Source organism: Notothenia rossii, assembly GCF_949606895.1.
Source record: "Notothenia rossii genome assembly, chromosome: 1".
NCBI classification, from domain to species: domain Eukaryota; kingdom Metazoa; phylum Chordata; class Actinopteri; order Perciformes; family Nototheniidae; genus Notothenia; species Notothenia rossii.
The window spans coordinates 15308952-15331758 of NC_136912.1; the positions used below are offsets into that span (position 1 = coordinate 15308952).

Here is a 22807-nt window from a genome sequence, read left to right on the forward strand (position 1 = left end):
TTGGGCTTAACTATTTCCACAATAAGAGCATCATAGTGAGTGTAGCATCAATGTTCACTTGAAATGAGTCCATGTTATGAGAAAGATAGTCCAAGTGTGAAACATTTAAACGTGTGATTTCCTTTAATCACCCATGACTTCAATGTGTGTTCTAGAAGTGACTGTGCAAAACTGAATGTTGAGATTGTGGAAAGATTTGTGAGGTTAAGGACTCTTGAGTGTTTAGATAACTTAGTCTAAGTTATCTCAGTGGGTCTCAAACGGTTTGGTCACCATTTATGTAAACACATATTTCCGTTTGAGGGGGGAGTGATTAGTAAAATATGCATGAATAAAAAGAAAAAACATTTAAATAGGTGAAAAAAAGGTAAGATAAACCTTTAAAACTTGTTGAGAGCTAAAACTAGTCTTTGCTGCTGCCAAGAGGAGGGAGAGGAGGCAGACAGGTGAGGCTGATTCAGGAGCCCAGACACACTCACAACTATAAATGAACCAAAAATAAACAACTTTCAATATTTTGTTTATATTGGATATGGTATGTTATTGGTTATGGCTATGTTCTTATGATTATTTAAATGTATACAGTTCTGTTTCATATTGGTGTTTCCATAGATCAAGTGTCTTTATTTTCCTCTCAAAGTGCACCAGATTGATGCATTTAACTCCAAAATGCCCCCAGACCCCCCTAGAGAATTTGAGGTCCACCCCCACTTAAAATGTTCACATGGATAGGTTCCCAGATACATTTGCACTTTAAAAAAAAGATAGTAACCCATGTCCATATGTTTATTATTGGGTAGTAGATTTAAACTATAGGGCTATCACTATGGGCAGCAACGCTGTAAATATTCACTAATAAATCCAGCAAAATGGCACAAAAAAAAACTGGTAGTGGCCAGGCTGGGTGTTTAATCCCCGGCCTGACTTATTGTCACAGTCCGGCCCTGGCGCAAAGCAATACATACAGTATGAGGCACTGTAAGAGCACAACTCCGACGTGTGGCATTAGCAATATATGGCTCGAGGAGCTGACACAGATAAGTCAGCCCTTCTGACGAGAACCTGTATCTTTTATACAAATACTCTTCAGAGAAAGCCAAAGGGTTTAGTCTGTCCCTAAAGATCCTCTCCCGCCTGAGAGCGCCTCTCAAACAGAAGGTACAGGAACTTAATTTATGTTTTACAGTAAGAACTATCTTCACTGTGAATGTTTTAGTGAAATGGGTGTATTTGACACTATCTGTCGAAAAATACAGAATAACAAACTAAACACATTTTTGGAAGGTACAAATATTCTTGGCTTTTGATGTTTTGTCATTTATAAGTGTCACTAGGAGATGTGATATTAGGATTAGCTTCTGTACTGACTGACAAGGTCAATACTGTAATCTGATGTAATATTGGCCAGCATATAATAATAATATATAGTTTTTAATGAAAAATAGACAGCCAACACTAACATGACCCCATCCTTTCCACTAATGTGGGAATAACTCAACACTGAGGGCCACATTTAGAAATGGCTAAATGGCTTGGGACTTCTACACAAGTTTACTTTACTCTGTATATTTGAGTGTTGTATGTCTTGTAATAATGGACCAAGAGTCTCTTTAAATAAAGATGATGATGTAATGCATTTATATATACCAATATTTTTCACATATCATTTTTTGTGTTTATTATATCTTACTTTTTTCAAAACCATATTTAGACTGATGAAATGCATGTTTTAGACCATTTAGTAGTTAGGTTAGGGTATGGGTAGTTTAGTTTTTAGGGTTTTTGGTTAGTGTGAGGTATGTTTTTGGCCTGTAATGTTTCTGTACAAAAAGGTGATGCTCGGTTATAAAGGGTGGGTCATGTAGCAGAGCAGACCTCAAACTGCACCCACATTCCCTAAATAATACATCATTGTAAACATTAGTATAAATAATAATGTTTGATTGACATTATGCAGTTAACTACAACAGCTAAGGGGCCTTGTTATAACATGGATGCAAAATAGTGCCTAGTGGGAACCAGAGCGAAGACCACAGGGCCGTGGCGTGCCCCGGTCATCAGCAGGCAGTAGATTGACAGCGTGTCCCTCACCGATGCTGGCCCTTAATATCAGCAAACTGCTGCCATGGGAAGATCCCACACAGAGGCCTGGAGATTATACCACCAGATTCTATAAATACGTCCACAAATATGTTCGTTTTTCCTTACACCAAAAAAATGAAGATAAAGTAGCTGTGTGAAGCTTATGTTTTAATTAGAATAATGATCATTGCCTTCATCATTGCCATTAAAATGGTATGTCATAACATGAATACTGTTTAATCAGTAAAAAGGACGACATTTTTACCAAAAACTGTAGATTACAGGGAATTTGAAAGTGTCTGCAGCTCATGAAGCAACTGAAAATGCACTTGTTCAGCTCATGCTGCTAAATGTTTCCAAGATCAAACTAAAAGGAAATGATTGAACATTGGAAAGCTTTTTTTTCATTCAGCTGCTACAATTATTCATACATTGTCCTTGATGTTGCTTCCCTCTATTTTACTCATATGTAATTATGTAATTGAATACACTTAAGGGTACAGTGTTTGGTAAACATAAAAAATGTTGAGTAGCGAGGTTATAATAGTTGAGGGACAGAAAGCTAATTAAAAATTACAGTCTCCTCAGAATAAAAGCAATGCTTTCAATGTATGGGCTGATCTCTGTATAAGGCACGCGCAATGTGGCGGAGGAAGCAAGAGGTGTGTGTGTGTGTGTGTGTGTGTGTGTGTGTGTGTGTGTGTGTGTGTGTGTGTGTGTGTGTGTGTGTGTGTGTGTGTGTGTGTGTGTGGCAGTGCTGTCTGCTTATTTGCAATGTATAGGCACACAATCCGAATAATTTCAAGTCCAGATTCAATGTTGTTTGCATACGTAGGCTATATTTTTCGTTTCGTTTATTTAATAAGTTCATTTCAGGACAACTTTGGGAATTTTGTTTGTTTGTTATGAGTTTTAAATAGATTTTGAAAGTGGAGCTAGAGAGAGAGAGAGAGAGAAGCAGCGCTGTCTGCTTGGTTGCAATACTGTAGCGTATGCAATTTAGGCCTATAAATTATTTGTGTAATTTATGTGCCAGTGTGTTCTGAGTCTGTGTGTGTGTTGAGCGCAGTGCCGTCTGCTTTTTGCAGTACAAAAGTAGGATTAAGCATACATACATTACTGGTAGTTTCTGTGGACCTGTCTGCCCGTTTTGTGAGTGCACTGCGCGCGTGCGCACTTGTGTGGCATTGTTTGGACCTAATTAAAATAGCGTTCCCACAGTAAAAAAAATCCCCAGTGCACCGCTGCGGACACCTGTGCAGGTGACGCTCGTTCCGCGCGATCAACAAACAGAACGTCCAGTTTCAGGAGGAGCACGCGGCTCTGAGAGCTCGCGCTGTTTCTCGCGGCTCACCATTGAATAATTAACATGAGACTCACCTCCACAGCTGCTCTCTGTGATCACGTGACCTCCTCTTCTAATTCTCTGTTTTTTTTTTTAAATGAATGTAAACAAACCTGTATCTTGGACTGCATATTCCATTTGTGTTGCTTTAGGAACGGACGTTCTCGGTAAGTGTTTTTTTTTACACTTTTTACATGTTTAGGATCAACGTTTCCTCCGTAATTGCACAAATATCTGAACGTTTACTAATTCAACCGTAGTTAATAATGTGTTCATGTATTAATTAGAGTCAGCTGATAGTTTAATACGCGTTAGAAGTTATGTTTAACTTGAGATCGCCGGTTTTCCCTCGGCCAAGCTAGTTTAACATAACGTTCCATCTCAAAAAAGGAAAACATGACTCCTAAAATGATACTCAGTAATTGTATGTCAGCTTAAATAATAACAGCAAAGTACAGCTAAAGTGACTTTGCTTTCCAACTGTTGTTACTGTTTGTTCCATTAAAAATACAAGCTAAGCCATACATTGTAACTTTAAGCTATCCGCTAGTTCAAAACAAGCTAATCGACATTGGTTAGAGCGCAGACTCTAGTACATGGGGACACTTTAATCAAAGAGTGGTCAAATTAACTGCTTTCTTCTTTAGGTGAGCTGTCGAATAACACATATTGACACTATGGCGGGCAGCGACTCCGGTGATCGCTACGAGTTTGATGCCCCGTCGCACGTAGTGGACATGCTAATGTTAGTAGAGCAGAAGGCTGAGGACGAGGACAAGTGGTTTGGTAAGTTTAATATCCAGTATCTCTGCATCTGTCTGCTATTGATCCAACTGTGGGTTTACACTAGCAAGGAATTTGCTTTGGTTTGTTATCGTGCATACAAAAGTGTGTACAGTAAGTAGAACGTTGTTGTAAAAAAAAAAAAAGAGTTGAAAAATCAGTGCAAAACCAATTAATCTTTTTTTTTTTTTTTTTAATACAATGTGGTTTAACAGCAATATGCACAGGATGTATTTGTAATATCTGTAATTCCTCCATAACAGTCGAGGAGGTGATTGCCTCTTTAGGACATCAGTAAATTAGCCAGTTCTTTCTTTTGCCACCACACAACGTGAGGGAGGTTGATGACACCACAGAGATTTTCCTTAAACATGTGGCCGAAGTGAAAAGCAGGTTCTCTCTCTCTCTGGTTAGATAATCATTTCAGACATAACAGCACATCACCACAACTTCTCCCTGAGTGCAAGTTCAGTTTCACCCCACTGTGAGGTTTGATCCACTTCACCATGTCTGTCTGAAAGCCCTATTATAAGTTAGACTTTTAGCAGAAAATGACTAGCAATTAGAGTTATTTCTGATATTTTTGAGTTTTAACATTTAAATAAGCCCAAATGGTACAAAAATGATGACCACATACTCAGACCCTGCGCCAGAACGAATCTAAAGGGAGGGCATATGATTTTCATGGGAGGGCACACAAAACCGTCACGTGCTGCGGGTCTGCGGCACAATATATATCAAACAGCAAGGCCAACAGCATTGCGTAAAGACGCACACTTATCGCAAATACATACACAAATAAAGGGCAATATAGAAACCACTTTTGAAACATTGTTTGCGTGGCAACACAAACACTGGTAAATCATGAGCCAGGCACACTAGTTAAGGATGGCAGCTTCCTCATCGTTGCACTCGGAGAGAAATAGTAGAGACGGAGACGATGAACTGTTTTGCCTGCCTTGGGCATGGTTTATGTCTATGCACTGTAGGTGCATCCTTTCGCTCAGCCGAGCCATAGCTTGTCAACTAGGGGTGCAGCAACTAATCGACTTAACCGATTAAAATCGATTACCAAATTAGTTGCCAACTAATTCAGTCGTCGATTCGTTGGTGACGTCATCACGTGTGTTTTACGCACCGTTAAACTCCAAAGTTATTGGTCTTTTTATTGGTACTGGAGACATTTAAAAAATATATGTCATGTATTATTGCTACAAAAACATTATATCGCAGTCTTAGTGTCGCCAACTCGTTTCTAACATGCAAAAAGACAAACAAATGCGTCTATGATGTATTTTCGATCAGACGAGATTTCTCTCCCCCGTCTGTGTGCGAGGGGGCGGGGCAGTTTACACACACGCGGCTGCCAAATGCAGCAACACACTGCGGAGATGGCGGAGAGAATGCGCTCCGAGGTGTGGTTTAACTTTATCCGTCTTGAGATGGACAATGCTCGTTACCAAAAGGGCAATAATAATTGAGCATGTAAGGGCGGTAACACGAGCAATTTGTCTAAACATTTAACAAAAGTGCACCACATCCAGACGGAGGAATGCACCGGGTTCGACTGTCCTAGTAGCTCTGTAGCCCCATCCACGATTAACGTTTCCACTTCAGGTGTTATGTATGCTAGCAGCAACACACGGAGTTGACTACATTATACAAACATAGGTTAACGATTAGAGGTAACCAAGTTATTTATTTAGTTAAAGTTTCAGCTATTCTGTTTACAATTCTGTCATCAGATTATTTAATACGATTTGTTAAAACATTGTTGTTTCTTTTTATGTGAAATATTATTTATTTAATTTAAATAAAAAGCTATGTTAATTTTGTTCAAAATGTGTTTAGTTAATTTAATAATATATGTATTTTTGAATCAAGTATTCATTCTTTATTATCTTCATTGTTAGTTTCCACATGCCGAAAACAACCTCAAGCTAAATCTAAAAGTTGATGGCTAAATAAGAGCGTTTGAGAAATTGTGCAAGGCATACAGTAATAGTCCGAATAGTCGATTAATCGTTTCATTAATCGATAGATTCATCGATTATCAAATTAGTCGTTTGTTGCAGCCCTATTGTCAACCCTCCCGATTTTCGCGGGAGACTCCCGATTTCATTGCCCTCTCCCAGTTTCCTCCCGGGGTCATATTTCTCCGGCATTTCTGACATAACCAGATTTACTCTGTACTGTTTCCACTCTGACTTTAATACAGCTACACCATTGTTTGGTTTCCATGGTAGTCTAAGCGTTTCTTTAGTAGCGTGCGCAACTGAGGGTGAGTAAAATATGTCACAGAAAACAGAACAAGAATCGACAACTCTACCCTCTGCTCACTCCTTTCCTTTATTTAATACAGGACCAGCCCACACATATGCTCCATCAAGGATGGTGCTACAGGCCGCAAGACATTGCACTGAGAACTACAATAAGCATGTTAATGTTAATCTAACAGCTCCAGCGATAAACTAGCACCACCCCCCCCCCCCCATTTTGCTTTTTGAAATGCTCACGATTTCTGAGGTCTCAAGTTTGGCAAGTATGCTAACTTAGAACATTATTTTGGCCAACTCTGCATCTTTGTGCAGCGTATACTCAAACAGCGATAGGAAGAGCCCACTGCCTGACTCGGACATGCTGTGGAGTGAATCTTGGTCACCTCTGAGAGGGAGTTGGTTGACAGCTATAAAAGCTATAATATCAACGACAGCTGACACGTAATAACGGTTCCGTGCCAGCTGATCTGTGTGCACCAAAGTACTCATTTCCTTATTTGTTCCTCGCGTATCTGTCTCTCTCTCCACAAACTCTCACATGAAATGTGTTCTTTTGATGCGGCATGCCTTAGCAGTCCTTTATCAGTCTGTAATGCGTGTTTCCAGTCGCAAAAACCTTTGACAGTAAAAGCCGCATCAGATGAAGACGTATTTACTTTAAACTGTCTACAGGGGAAACAAAAGGCTGCGTCTGCTTTTAACGAATATTCAAGCCAAGGTCTGTTGTAGTACCATGCAGTGGCAAAAGTGCGCTTCTTTCCTGAAAACAATCTCCCTGGATAACGATCCAGTTTCACCTGGTTGGGTTTATTAACCCCAAGATCACCTGGGGCTGTTGGTCTTTGAGCGGTTGCTGGCCCAAAAGTAGCCTACCTGTTGATGTGCTGTAAGGTAGCGTCTGTAGTGGAGGCACGGAAGAGGAGGAGGATGCTGGCTGGTGTGTTACAGGGTGTGGCAACGCAGGGGCTGATGGTAGGGGCACTAGGAGCTGTGCCTCGGAGGACAGCGTTGGTGGCGGCCGCCTTGATGAGTCAAGGCTTGGGCTCGCTAACTCAGCCCCGGGGTTTGCCGAGGTCAAGCTTGTGACATTAAGGCGTGCTGCTGCAGGTGCAGGGTCGCCAGCAGCACCATCGGCTGCAGTTCTTTCATCGCTATTTCGTTTTAATAAATCCTTAGACCTTTTAAGCCAATTTCTGATGTCCATTTTGTAATTCAAACAGAAATGGGAGTCTACAGAATGATCAATAAACAAATCCAGAATAGGCGGCAGAGTGTGACGCTATGATTGGTCTAAATGTGGACGAATCACAAATCACAACAGACACATGAATTTATTTGAGGTAGCCTGCGATTTTTTTTTTTTTTTTACCATCTGACATCACATATATCGTAGCATAAAAGTTCACCGTTTATTTATAATAAAAAAAATAAAAAAAATAAAAAATGTAAATATTATAAATAATAAAAAACGTGTTTATTTGGGGAGGGCAGGGATGTCAAATGGGAGGGCCTGGCCCTCTCACGGCGCCGGGCATGCACCTACTACAGTACGGATTGGGTTAACCAGGGCTCAACGCTAACTTTTAAAAGTGGTTGCCAGGCTGGCAACCATGCATCAGCTTTTGGTTGCCAAAACTGAAAATCGGTTGCCATTTTTAGTCACCTTGTATTTTAAATAATTATGATACTATACAGTTATACATCAACTTAATAATGAACATGTGACACAAAAGAATGTTCAAATGTTTTACAATAAGTAATGAACACACTTATTTGAAACTTAAGTGGTAGTAAACTTGTCCACCCTCAATTACTGGTATACAAAACACCAGTAGTGCAGCCGTTGTCATGTTCTTCACAGATCCCTCACAAATAATAATAATAATAATAATACATTACATTTATAAAGTCCTTTTCCTGGTGCTCAAAGCGCTTACAAGCAAGTAAAACAAAATAACAACAAAAGTAGAAAGTGCTAAGGTAGGAGGAATAAGGGCAAGGGGTTAGTTGATTAGGAGTTGAAGGCAAGAGTGAAAAGGTGAGTTTTGAGGGATTGTTTGAAAGATGTGAGAGTGATGGCAGATCTGACGTGGCTGGGGAGGGAGTTCCAGAGTGTGGGGGAGGCTGCTGTGAAGGCCCTGTCACCCCAGGTCCGGAGCTTTGTCCTGATGGGCTGCAGTAGGTTAGCTTCAGCAGACCTGAGGCGACGGGTGGGGGTGTGTCGTTGGATGAGGTCACAGAGGTAGGGGGGGGGGGGCAAGGTTGTTGAGGGCTTTGAAAGTGAAAAGTAATATTTTAAAGTCAATGCGGTGTTTGATGGGGAGCCAGTGGAGGTCATGGAGGATAGGGGTGATGTGGTCAGAGCGTCGGGTGGAGGTGAGCAAGTGGGGAGCTGAGTTTTGGACATATTGAAGTTTTTTTTTAGTGTGAATGCAGGTGATCCAAAAAGTATGCTGTTGCAGTAATCCAGTCGGGATGTTATAAAGGCATGGATCAGAGTTTCAGCAGCGGTCGATGAGAGGGAGGGTCTAATGCGGGTGATGTTCTTTAAATGGAAGAATGCGTTTTTTGTGACCTGGTTGACGTTAGGGAGGAAAGTGAGGGTGGGGCCGAGGATGATGCCAAGGTTACGGATGTGAGTGGAGGGGTTGACAATGGAGCCATCGATGGTAAGAGAAAAATCTTGGGTTGAGCGGGTGAGTGAGTTTGGGCCCATGATTATAAGTTCCGATTTGTCACAGTTAAGTTTTAGAAAATTGTTGAGGTGCTGAGCTGGGAGTGTGTGGTTGGAGAAATTGATTTTGTTGAGAGGTAGAGCTGTGTGTCATCAGCATAACAGTGGAACTGGAGTTGGTGTTGACGGAGGATTTGTCCAATTGAGAGGATGTAGATGATGAACAGAAGGGGACCAAGTACAGAACCCTGAGGGACGCCATGATTGACGGGGGCTGTGGGGGATTTGGAGTTGTTAATGGAGATGAATTGATGTCTGTCAGAGAGATAGGATTTAAACCAGGAGAGGGCAGTACCGGTAATGCCAATGGAAGACTGGAGGCGGTTGATGAGGATGGAATGGTTGATCGTGTCAAATGCGGCTGTAAGGTCAAGGAGAATTAGAATTGAGAGGGAACCAGAGTCAGCAGAGAGGAGAATGTCGTTGGTCACCTTGAGTAGGGCAGATTCTGTGCTGTGGCGAGTACGGAAACCAGATAGAAAAGGTTCATGAAGGTTATTGCAGTCCAGATGGGATTTTAGTTGGGAGGCAACAGTTCGCTCCAGAATTTTTGAAAGGAATGGGAGGTTAGAGATGGGCCGGTAGTTATTGAGGGAATCAGGGTTGAGACCAGTTTTTGTGAGTATGGGAGTGACAGCAGCGAGTTTCAGATCAGGGGGGACGAGTCCAGTGGACAGAGAGGAGTTAATGACTGTGGTGATAAGATGAGTGAGTTGGGGGAGGCCGGCCTTGACAAGGGTGGAGGGCATGGGGTCCAGGATGGAAGTTGAGGTATTCATGCCGGTGACTTGGGCAACTATGTCCAGTGAGGTAATTTGTCTGAAGGCTGTGAAAGGGTGACTGGAAGGAGGAGGGTAGGCAGGTTCCGGAAAAGGATGGATGGTGGACGAGACGGAGGAGTTGGCTATGTTGCTGTGTATTATTTCAATTTTGCTTTGGAGGAATAAGAGGAAGGATTCACACTTTGAGGTGGTGAAGGAGTTGGAGATATTATCCATGGGGTTGAGGAGCTTGTTAATAGTTGAAAAAAGGGACTTTGGGTTATTGCTGCCAGATTGTATTACAGAGGAGTAGTGGAAGGTGCGTGCACTGTTGAGGGCATCTTTGTACTGCTGTTGGTGCAGTCTATAAATGTCTTTGTGGATAGTGAGACCAGTTCGTTTAGCATGTCTTTCGAGCTGGCGACTTTTTGTTTTGAGGCAACGGAGATGATCGGTGTACCAGGGGTCCGAGTGAGTGAGTGACGGTGGAGTCAGGGATGGTGTCAGCCAGTAGGGAGGAGAGGGAGGAGGGGTGTATGAACTTGATATTCCGGAATTGTATGGTGCGCTTCAGCTTGATGAGGGGGGTTGGGGTTAGGATTTCCATGATGAGGGCCTGGTGATCGGAGATGGTGAGGTCATAGGTGGTCAGGTTGTTGATGGCGATGCCAGTGGTGCAGACCAGGTCCAGTGTGTGACCTTTTTTATGGGTGGGAAAATCAACATGTTGTGTGATATTGAAACAGTTGAGTATGTCCAGGAGTTCTGTAGCGGTATTGGATTCGTTTGAGTCAACATGAATATTGAAATCACCAAGTAATAATATAGATGGAGAGATAGAGCAAAGTTGTGTGAGGAATTCAGCAAGATCCGAGGGGAAAGCTGGGTTTGGTTTGGGGGGAAGGTAAATGACTGCTGTAACAAATGAAATTGAATTGAGCAAGTCACTAGTTTCTTGGGCATCCGTTGTCTCCCTTTCAAATGTGGGTTTTCTTGACCTTTGTGCTGATTCCCACCATAGATCCATTGACCCTTCAAGATTGAAGTCTTGATTGTGGTTCTGTCATTGGCCAAACTAATACATTTATAATGTTAAATAAATGAAAACCATTCACAGTTAAGAATTAGATATTAATTATTAATGCTGTAATTATTATTAATGCATAACTTTTTAATATGTCTAACTATATTAAAAATGTGTTACCTTTTTATAGAAGTATATTTTTATGCCAATATTTTCCTATCTTAAAGTTTCGATTTGCACTTTTATTTTGGTAGTAATAATAATACTAATAATAATAATATTATTTTATTTTGGTAGTAATAATAATAAGATCGGGACTCTTATTTTGAAGGAACTATTACCGGAAGTGAATGGACAATGTAGCAGAATGTGCATATTTCGCCAGCGCCATATAGATAGAAGAGTTACGACAACGGAAGTCCAAAAACGGTTATCGTCACGTGGTTCATGTAGACGAGGATCGTTCCCCGGAAGTTCATGGCGGGCAATGTGAATGCATTGATAACAGGAGATAGAACTACGATTTTTGGTAATTATTAGTGAATAAAGGTTTTGATTTGCAATATTTATACAACAAATCGATATGTGTATGTATTTACATCAATATGTTTTAAAAAATAAAATAGAATTTGCTAATATTAAGTGATAATATTAGGATTAGTGTGAACAACTAGTGTACGTCTTACGGTACGTCTATACTACAGGCATCAAAAAATGCTTTCAACGCTTCGCCCATTCACTTGAATGGGGTGACGTAGGAGATTTTTAATCTTCGCCGAACTGCATTGTGGGGAGCATGGCATGGCTTTGCAAGCATCACGAGCATCTATCGGCATCAAAAGTTGAACATTGTTCAACTTTTGAGGCTTGATGCTTGGCATCAGCCAATCAAATCCCGTTTATGCAATTCCCGCCAGTACAAGCGCTAGCCAATCAAACCGCGTGTATGCTGATACCGCAGGTCTTGACTATTTTCCATATGTCATAAAATGGAGGATAAATTAATCATTGCCGTGGCAAGTGTCCCAGTCCTGTATGACTGTACTCTGTTCACCTACCGGGACCTAAACCGGAGGAACCAGGCATGGCGGGAGGTGGCAGAGACAGTTGGTGAAACTGGTAGGTTTTCAACTGTTTGGGGAGTTTATATCCAGTTTACTTCGTTTTAACATTGAATGGACAGCTAGTAATGTAGCATAATATATATTAATAAAATAATAATATATATAATATAATAAGTATAAGCATAATATATAACATAACGTATAATACATGCACAGCTATCAAGCATAGACAGTATATTTAGCCAGCATGTAGCATAAAAATAGCATTCATTATTGGAGGAATAATTTAGTAAATTCAAGAAATTAACTTATTTATTAACTTTATTATTTTATTTCATTTTATTAGAGGATGTGTGCAAAAAGAGATGGAAGACTCTGAGGGACAGGTTCCGCAAGGAGAAGAATATGGAGAAGGAGGCAAAAAGAAGCGGGGCAGGGTCTGCAGGGGGGTACAAGCCCTGGCGTTTCATGCCAGTGATGGGGTTTTTAACCCCATTCATCATAGACCGTGCGACGTCCAGCAATGTCCCCCGGCAGACCCTGCCTCCATCCACCCTGGTGGCAGAGGAAGAGAGCCAGGTAGAGAGTGAGCCAGCCAGCCAGTCCACCAGCCAGTCCACCAGCCAGTCCACCAGCCAGTCCACCAGTCAGCCCGCCAGTCAGCCAGCAGCAGCCAGCCAGGAGGAGAATGCTGAGGTCCGGGGCAAAAAACGGGGGAGGGAGAGGGAGATGTCCTCGTTTGAACGAAGTCTGCTGTCTGCTGTCAGCAATTACCCAGCAATTTCCCACCATGAGGCTGATGACAAGGGGACAGAGGGCAAGAGTCCGCCTCGGGATACACCAGCTAATTTTTGACGTGGATCAGGACAATTTATAATTTAATAATTTTTTCACACATACTGATCCACATTACATTTTTTTACACTCATCACACACACTTAACACACAACATTAAAGTATGTTATGACTATACTGTTTCTTCACTTGTTAATGTGGTTTGTCAGTTGCAACATACCAGAAGCTTCATGTATGTCGGTATATATAATGTGCTTTCTTCTGTAATTTTTCTTGTGAAAACCTATTGAAATTATGAGTGGTTTATCAGTAAAAACAGGGCTGAAATCAATCAATGTTTATTTATATAGCCCAATATCACAAATGTTACATTTTTTTCAGTGGACTTCACAGTTTGTACAGAATATCAGTATGACAATACGACACCCTCTGTCCTTAGACCCTCACATCGTACAAGGAAAAACTTCCAGAGAAACCCCACAGTTTAAAGGGAAAAATGGGAGAAACCTCAGGGAGAGCAACAGAGGAGGGATCCCTCTCCCAGGACGGACAGACGTGCAATAGATGCCGTGTATAAATTGAAAAGATAATACATTTGCAACATAGGTAGTCCAAATGTTTGGAAATGCATGTGTGTATAATAGGAAGATGAATCCACGAGGATATCCATCCAGGACTTATGATCCAGGACCACAGCCACGACTCAAGATCCAGGACTCGCAATCCATGACACAGGACCGCAGGATCATCCATCACTCCGGATCCCGGCGTATATAGACACCAAAAAGAAAGACATTTGGGGAAGCTGGGTTAATCGGAACATGAGAGTACACAGGTATAGACAGAGAGAAGTAAGAAGTAAGATGTCCCCCGACAAACTAAGCCTATATCAGCAAAACTAGGGGCTGAATCTAATCAGCCCTAACTATAAGCTTTATCAAAAAGGAAGGTCTTAAGCGCACTCTTAAAAACGGATAGGGTGTCTGCCGTCCGAACACAAACTGGAAGCTGATTCCACAAAAGTGGAGCTTGATAAGAAAAGGCTCTGGCTCCCATTGTGCTTTTAGAGACTCTAGGAACAACCAACAACCCTGCATTCTTGGAACGCAATGCCCTAGTACAGGGGTCTGCAACCTTTTTGACCAAAAGAGCCATTTTGCTCCTTTTTCCCCAATTTTTTTTTGTCTGGAGCCGCAAAACAAATTTCATAGCTTGATAGCTAATAAAGTTGTATTTATTGTTATATCAGACACAAACTACAGTTTTTTTGCATTTATTAGGCTATTTATTACATTATATACAACTGTTAACCTCTAATAAGAAACAAAGAACTCCTATACGGAGAATTAGAAATAATACACAGGCCTACTTTAAAATAAATTAAACACAGCACTTTGGGAGTCCTCTGAACATTTTAAGGAAAAAAAAATATTATTAAAATGGGCCCACTTTGAAATAAATAAAACATATAGCTGCACCCTAAAAAGAGATAAAGGTAGGGTAGGTAAGAATGGAGAAACCAGCTAGAGTGCGCTAGAATTTGAAAATACACAACCGGAAAAAATAGGCCTCTTCCTTCAGACTTTCTTACAGAGTCCCTCCTCCAACACATACGAACGCGCATCATCAATGAGGCCACGAGATAAGTTTGTGCACAGATGGAACAGAGATGGAAGGCTGACAGGCAGGTAGGCCATCCAGTTATTTTAGCCGGGTCGGCTAAAATGATTGCTCGTGCTTTTTACAGCGCTACGGCTTCCAGAGATGAATTTTTGTATGTATTTATTGTCAAAGCATTTAATATATTCATTGCTATCGGGACGTTAAGAGCATTCCATGGAATATAACAAAAAGTGTTTTCTGAAATAAATTACATACCCCATTGAATTATGACTGAAGATCGTCAGCTGTCTTCCTCTCCCGTGTTGTTCCTCGATACGTAAAGGCTGCAGCACCTTTGACAACTTCTCTCTACATATCAAACATACCGGTAAACCAGCATCGTTTGCTGTGAAAGCATATAACTCTGTCCACACAGAATTAAATCCTGTGTTCCTCCGGTACTTTTCTTTGATTTATCCATAGTTTGCTCATTGAGCCGGGGGTCCCCGCGCGAGTGCCTCCAAGAAAAGGCGCTCGCGCAGGACCGTAGCAGGTTGTGACGCATATTTTAGTTGACCTAATTAAAACCGTTTTGTTTTTTATTTATGTGTCACAGTATCACCTCAAAATACAAGACACGAAACATTTTCAACCGTGCAACAAAATATAAATAGTCCGACAAGTACTTTTATTTTATTTCCTTCTTATTTTTGTCTAAGCTCAAGGGAGCCAGAGCAGAGGGCTTAAAGGGCCGCATGCGGCCCGTGGGCCGCGGGTTGCCGACCCCTGCCCTAGTAGGACAATAGGGTATAATGAATTCTTTAAGGTAAGACGGCGCCTGCCCATTAAGGGCTTTGTAGGCGAGAAGAAGAATTTTAAATTCTATCCTGTGTTCTATAGGGAGCCAGTGTAAGGCAGCCAGAACAGGAGTAATGTGGTCCCTTTTCCTAACTCTGGTTAGTACACGAGCTGCAGCATTTTGAATCAGCTGAAGCGACTTGACTGACTTCTTGGTACCTGATAATAAGGAGTTACAATAATCCAGCCTTGAAGTAACAAATGCATGGACTAGTTTCTCTGCATCGTTTTGAGGCAAGATATGCCTGATTTTTGCAATGTTACGTAGATGGAAGTAGGCGGTCTTTGAAATTGATTTTATGTGGGTGTTAAAGGATAAATCCTGATCAAATATAACACCAAGATTCCTTACAGTCTCACTGGAGGCCAAATTAATGCCATCCATAGTTAGTATATCTTTAGATAATTTGTTTCGTAGATTCTTCGGGCCAAGTACAATAACTTCAGTTTTGGTCGTGTTTAACATCAAAACATTTAAGGTCATCCACGTTTTTAAGTCCTTGAGGCAGTCTTGAATTTTATTTAGATGATTAATTTCATCAGGCTTGATTGATAAATATAGTTGAGTATCATCCGCATAACAATGAAAGTTTACAGAATGATTCCTTATAATATTGCCTAACGGAAGCATATATAGGGTGAAAGAAAAAGGTTGTTAGTCATCTCATAATATAATAATATCAATTCAAGAAACATGTTTATTAGGAATGTTTGATTTTAAAATGGCTCATTTGGAATATTTGCTCTTTAAAGAAAATGGGTAGCTCTTAAAAGAGCTTTTGGTTTGGAGGAGCCATGGTGACCCTACACAACTTTATGCTGCCATGACACTACACCCTCCTCATTCAAATAGGAGCAGAAGGTCTCCCGCAGTTGGATGGATCGGCGTGTGGCGTTGTTTGAGCCCATCCTAGGTGCATCGCGCAGGGTTGGAGCGTCATCACTCGACTCTGCGACTACAGGGACGACAGGTGTGTGTGATGGCCTTCCTATTGTCTTCCTGCGGAGGAAGTTGTGCAACACACAGGTGGCCTTCACACACAACTCTGTTACCTCCGGGCTGGTGTTGATGACACGCCGGAACATTCTCCACTGTGATGCAAGGACGCCAAACGCACATTCAACAACCAACCTGGCCCGGCTGAGGCGGTAATTGAACAGCCTCCTTTCACGCGTGAGCTGACGTCCAGGGAATGGACGCAGCAGGTTGTCCAGCAGCGGAAAAGCCTCATCCCCAACAAACACATGGGGAAGAAGGCCCAGCCGCTCTGCTCCTGGGATGACGCTGTCAGGTGGTAGCTGCAGACTGCCATCTCGGAGGCCCTCTCCAAAAGCGGAATTTCGCAGGCTCCCACCGTCGCTGCTCCTTCCAAAACCTCCGACATCCACTACCCTGAAGAGGTACTGGGCATCCACGACAGCCAGCAGTACCAAGGAGTGGGAGGACTTGTAGTTGAAGTACAGGGACCCAGAATTTGCCGGAGCCTGGATCACCACGTGCTTCCCATCAATGGCACCAACGCAATTCGGAAAGTTCCAGCGCTCCTGGAACCCAGCAGCGATGGCTCTCCAGTCCTCCGTCTGTGGTACTGGCATGGTCTCCTCGACCAGCGCGGTCCAGATGGCACTCGCAACCTCCTTCACGATGACAGTCACTGTTGCATGCCCGACCCGATAGCTGAATGCTATGGTCCTGTACGAGTCACCGGTTTCCAGGTACCTGAGAAAAAAGTAATATACATGATTAAAAAAAAGAAAATGTCATACGCCACACACACACACACACACACACACACACACACACACACACACACACACACACACACACACACACACACACACACACACACACACACACACACACACACACACAGGGGAGCAATACTGTGTTTACCTAGCTATCTTAATTAATGTCATTCATCTGAACTAAATCACAGACTTCATTCATAATTCATCCATTGCATGCATTCTCTCTGTTTATATACAGAGTCATATTAAATAAGTAGAAATACACAAAACGTACCGTAGGCAGATGGCGAGTCGCTCGGCGGGTCGGATTGACAAACGCATACGGGTGTCTGCCTTTGCAATCAGTGGACCCACTTTTCCGAGCAACTCGTTGAACACGTCTTTGCTCATCCTGAAGTACTGCTGAAACAGTACACCATCCAGGCGGAGCTCTTGGACAAGAACGTGGTATTCCCCCCGTTGCAGACGTTTTCTGAGTATCGGATGTACCCAACAGCGACGCACAATACGTGGCCTCCTGCGAGACATTGCATAAACCAACGCTACCCTTCCTACAAAACCGGCATCCATTTTGGCAATAGTGGAGAAGAAGAGGGCTTTTTTTTTTTATTTGTATGCCGGGGGCGGGCGGGAGATTCCTGATTGGTTGTTGGTCGCTTTGGGCGCGAGAAATCGCCAAGCTTCAGACACGCCCAGCTTCAAGATTTTTTGATGCCTGTAGTGTAGACGTACCGTTAGGCTAACAGTGCCTTGGTTAAAGAGCCTGTTGCTGTTTATTTATAGCTTTGAATTCTTTAAAACCAATATTATCTTCTTAAACTTGTATGGTAGTCAGGAGCATCACTTTCTAATGTTTATTGATATATTTAGAGGGAGGGGATCTAAAGGAATGCTTCAAAATTCAGATTAGATTAATTTCTGCCATTTTCTTAAATTCATGGTAGTTTCAGTAATCCCATGGTAATTGAGGACACAAGTTATCTAAATGACTAATGTCATCTTTATGGCTTTCAGAAAGGACAGGAGACCGACAGGTGACTATCAAAGGACTAGCAGCAACAGCAGCAGCAGCAGCAGCATGATGATGATGATGATGATGATGTTAAATGTGTTGTTTTAGGAACATCCATTGCAAATACATGGAATTCAATAAACATTGAATAGCATATCATGCAGTTTGTCTGTGCCTTTTCCTCCGTGTAGTCCTGGTTTGCTGTGCTGCCTCCGAGTCGCCACCATGGTTTGCTGTGCTGCCTGGGGATGCTCAAATCGGTCCGAGAAAGGAGTACGAATGTACGGCTTCCCCACTGACACAGAGCGGAGGAAAAAATGGCTGGCTCAAGTCAGCAGGAGCAATTTCACAACCAACAGAAAAACAATTTTTGTCAGCCACCAATTGTGCGAGTTCTCCCACTTAAAAAGATGAGAGAGGCCTGTAATTTTCATCCTAGGTAAACCTGAACTATGAGAGACAAAATGAGAAAAAAAAATCCATAAAATCACATTGTCTGATTTTTAAAGACTTTATTTGCAAATTATGGTGGAAAATAAGTATTTGGTCACCTACAAACAAACAAGATTTCTGGCTCTCACAGACCTGTAACTTATTCTTTAAGAGCCTCCTCTGTCCTCCACTTGTTAACTGTATTAATGGCACCTGTTTGAACTCGTTATCAGTATAAAAAACATCTGTCCACAACCTCAAACAGTCACACTCCAAACTCCACTATGGCCAAGACCAAAGAGCTGTCAAAGGATACCAGAAACAAGATTGTAGACCTGCACCAGGCTGGGAAGACTGAATCTGCAATAGGTAAGCAGCTTGGTGTGAAGAAATCAACTGTGGGAGCAATTATTAGAAAATGGAAGACATACAAGACCACTGATAATCTCCCTCGATCTGGGGCTCCACGCAAGATCTCACCCCGTGGGGTCAAAATGATCACAAGAACGGTGAGCAAAGATCCCAGAACCACACGGGGGGACCTAGTCAATGACCTGCAGAGAGCTGGGACCAAAGTAACAAAGGCTACCATCAGTAACACACTACGCCGCCAGGGACTCAAATCCTGCAGTGCCAGACGTGTCCCCCTGCTTAAGCCAGTACATGTCCAGGCCCGTCTGAAGTTTACTAGAGAGCATTTGGATGATCCAGAAGAGGATTGGGAGAATGTCATATGGTCAGATGAAACCAAAATAGAACTTTTTGGTAAAAACTCAACTAGACGTGTTTGGAGGAGAAAGAATGCTGAGTTGCATCCAAAGAACACCTACTGTGAAACATGGGGGTGGAAACATCATGCTTTGGGGCTGTTTTTCTGCAAAGGGACCAGGACGACTGATCCGTGTAAAGGAAAGAATGAATGGGGCCATGTATCGTGAGATTTTGAGTGACAACCTCCTTCCATCAGCAAGGGCATTGAAGATGAAACGTGGTTGGGTCTTTCAGCATGACAATGATCCCAAACACACCGCCCGGGCAACGAAGGAGTGGCTTCGTAAGAAGCATTTCAAGGTCCTGGAGTGGCCTAGCCAGATTTCAATCCCATAGAAAATCTTTGGAGGGAGTTGAAAGTCCGTGTTGCCCAGCGACAGCCCCAAAAATGTGATTTTCTGGATTTTTTTTTCTTCTCATTTTGTCTCTCATAGTTGATGTATACCTAGGATGAAAATTACAGTCCTCTCATCTTTTTAAGTGGGAGAGCACACCATTGGGATAGCTTAATGTTTTTTTTAATACAACAAAACAGGAAAAGGCTTGAAAAACACTGAGAGTTGAGACTCAGGGTGCAGGGTGAGGGTCTCAGTGCAGGTATTCAGGCTCCATTGAATCCCCCTCTGGTTCTTGTGCTGAAAGAGGGAGTAACAGACAGGAGAAAGGGTTATACACACCTATTGGATGGGAAATTGCCTTGGGGAGATAAGGTGTGCTCTTTGTTCCCAACTGAAGTTATGGAACTTTATTATTTGTGAGTTTAACAAAGTATGACAAATGGCATCAGTAACAGATGTGATATGAATTTCTATAAAGTTGTCTCACATTCTTGGTCATATTTTATATACAGTATGTAATGAGTATAACATGTCCAGTAAGTATAAAGTGTTTCCTAATACTGTGTATTCAACCACTATGGAATATGTATGTGGGCAGACAAAACTGAGTTGTTCTGTGTGTGAAGTAACCTCAAGTCACTCCGCAGGCACATTTTGATGCAGACCAGTTTGTCACGACAAAAAAGGGCAAGACTAGGCTGAGAGCAGAGGCTATACCCACCATCTTCGTGCATCGACCTGTGGTCAAAAAGAGAAGGGCCCCTGCACCACGATTCACCCCGGGACCTGTATCTACAAAGCCCATAGCTCATGATTACAGCTATAGTGTGAAAGGTCAAACAGGTATAATAAGTATGAACTCTTAGTAACAAAAGTAATATTTCTTATTTTTAAGTGGTATAATATTTTAAATGTTCGAAAATGTACAGTGCCATGTGTTCTACTTACATTAGTCTCAAAGATTGAGGGAAGAAGGGATGAGGAGACTGAGAGAAAGGAAAGTGAGGGTGAAGAAAGAGAGGACATGGCTAGTGAGGAGAGACGGGGAGGGCGGACACCACACACTCAGCCAGCAGCCAGTCAGCATACGAGGGAACCAGCAGCCAGTCAGCATACAAGGGAACCAGCAGCCAGTAAGCATACGAGGGAACCAGCAGCCAGTCAGCATACAAGGGAACCAGCAGCCAGTCAGCATACGAGGGCACCAGCAGCCAGTCAAACAGACCTATTAAAACAATTAAAGAGAAAATTAAAGAGCCAAGAAGGAATCACCAAAAACGCAAAGGCTGCACTAAGAAAAATCAGGAAAGAAAATGCAGCTCTCAAGAAAACAATGAAAATTAGGGACAAGAAATATAAGAAAAAGTTTTCAAAAGACCAACTTCAGGCATTAGGCAGACTCACCACAAAGGGGAGGAAATGGAGCAATGAGACAATTAAGAAGGCTTTAAAAATTCGCTTTGCGTGCGGAACAACGGGTTACAAAACTCTGCAGGAATTGCAGATTCCCCTTCCAGGAATAAGGTCACTGCAAAGAAGGATGCAATGTGTTAAGTTTGAGCCTGGTGTGTTGACAGAGGTCTTTGATTTCCTAAAATTGAAGGCAGATAGATTGACAGACCTTGAAAGGGAGTGTGTGTTGACCTTGGATGAAATGGCAATCAAACCCAGTGTGGAGTTAGACATGATTACAGGCAAACTGTACGGTGATGTGACTTTACCAGGTCACACAGGGGTGGCAACATATGCTTGTGTGTTTATGTTAGCTGGAAACACAACACGGTGGAAGCAAGTAGTGGCATATCATTACACTGGCAATTCTACCAATGGAGCAGAGTACAGGCCAATCATTATTGATATAATACAGAGGGCAGCATCCATAGGGCTACATGTTCTTGATGTCACCACCAACATGGGTAGCCCTAACCAAGCCATGTGGAAATCCTTTGGGGTGGACCAAAATAAAACATCGGTGCCACATCCAGCAAAACCAGACAGGCAGCTTTATTTCATGCCCGATGTCTCACATCTGGTAACATTTTTAAAAAGTGCCCTTGTCCGTGGGCAGTTCTTCATAATTCCTGAGGACGTTGTTAACAGAGAGAACCTCCCCTCTAACGAGGTTTCTGTGGTCCCCATTAAGGACTTATTGACCTTTCAGGAAGGGATGGCCTTAAAAATAGCTCCCCATCTTTCAGCTGCAGCCATCGAGCCAAGTCACTTTGATAAGATGAAGGTTGGTCTTGCTCTAAATGTGTTCAGTAAGGCTACAAGTGCTGGGCTGAAATACATGGTGCAGCAAGAAAACCGCCCTCTGTCCTACCTGACGACAGCGTGGTTCCTGGAGCAGGTTGATCGTTGGTTTGATCTGATGTCATCTCGCCATCCAATTACAGCCCTGAGCAGGCTCAAGATGGAGGAGTACCAAAAGGCCATCACCGTCCTCCAGAACATTGTCCATCTGTTTCGTGGGATAAAGATATCAAATCAGGTTTTATTTATAAAGCACATTTTAAAACGATCTTTGGTCGAGACCAAAATGCTGTACATGCAAATAATAAATAACACATTACTACATTCGCAAAGAACAAAAGACAATAAATTACCACAACAAATATAAAAATCCAACACAGGGAATTGTCCGTAGTCATACTCTGCTCGGACTAGAATGCCAGGGAGAAGAAGTGAGTCTTTAGTTTTGTTTTAAAAACCCCTAGAGTCTGGGCCGACCTCATATGGAGGGGCAGAGTGTTCCAGAGCCTGGGACCAGCTGCTGCGAAGGCTCGGTGCCCTCGGGTTTTGAGCCTGGTCTGGGGCACTACCAGCAGTAGCTGGTAAGCAAACCTTAAGTCTCTGGCTGGGGTGTAGCGCTGGAGGAGTTCAGCTATATAGGCCGGAGCCAGCCCATTTAGTGCTTTTAAAAACAAATAAAAGGAGTTTAAAATCAATTCGGAACCGAATTGGAAGCCAGTGCAGTGAGGCCAGAATTGGGGTAATGTGGTCACGCTTTTTGTGGCCAGTAAGAAGACGTGCAGCGGCGTTCTGCACTAGCTGCAGGCGTTTAATTGAGGCCTGGTCCATACCCACATACAGATCATTGCAGTAATCCAACCTTGTGGTTACGAAGGCGTTGATAACCCTTTCCAAGTCTTTAAAAGATAAAAACGACTTGGTCTTA

At 42.4% G+C, this 22807-nt stretch overlaps 1 protein-coding gene across 1 annotated transcript in view; it reads left to right on the top strand.

Annotated features, from left to right (window-relative positions):
* The first annotated feature begins 3457 nt into the window (after positions 1–3457).
* LOC307040085 (targeting protein for Xklp2-like) overlaps positions 3458–22807 on the top strand; it is a 41484-nt gene continuing 22134 nt past the window's right edge. Inside the window, 2 exon segments of the mRNA XM_079682642.1 lie at positions 3458–3594; positions 4075–4213. Coding sequence (XP_079538768.1) covers positions 4105–4213 — 109 coding nt within the window. The 5' untranslated portion in view covers positions 3458–3594; positions 4075–4104.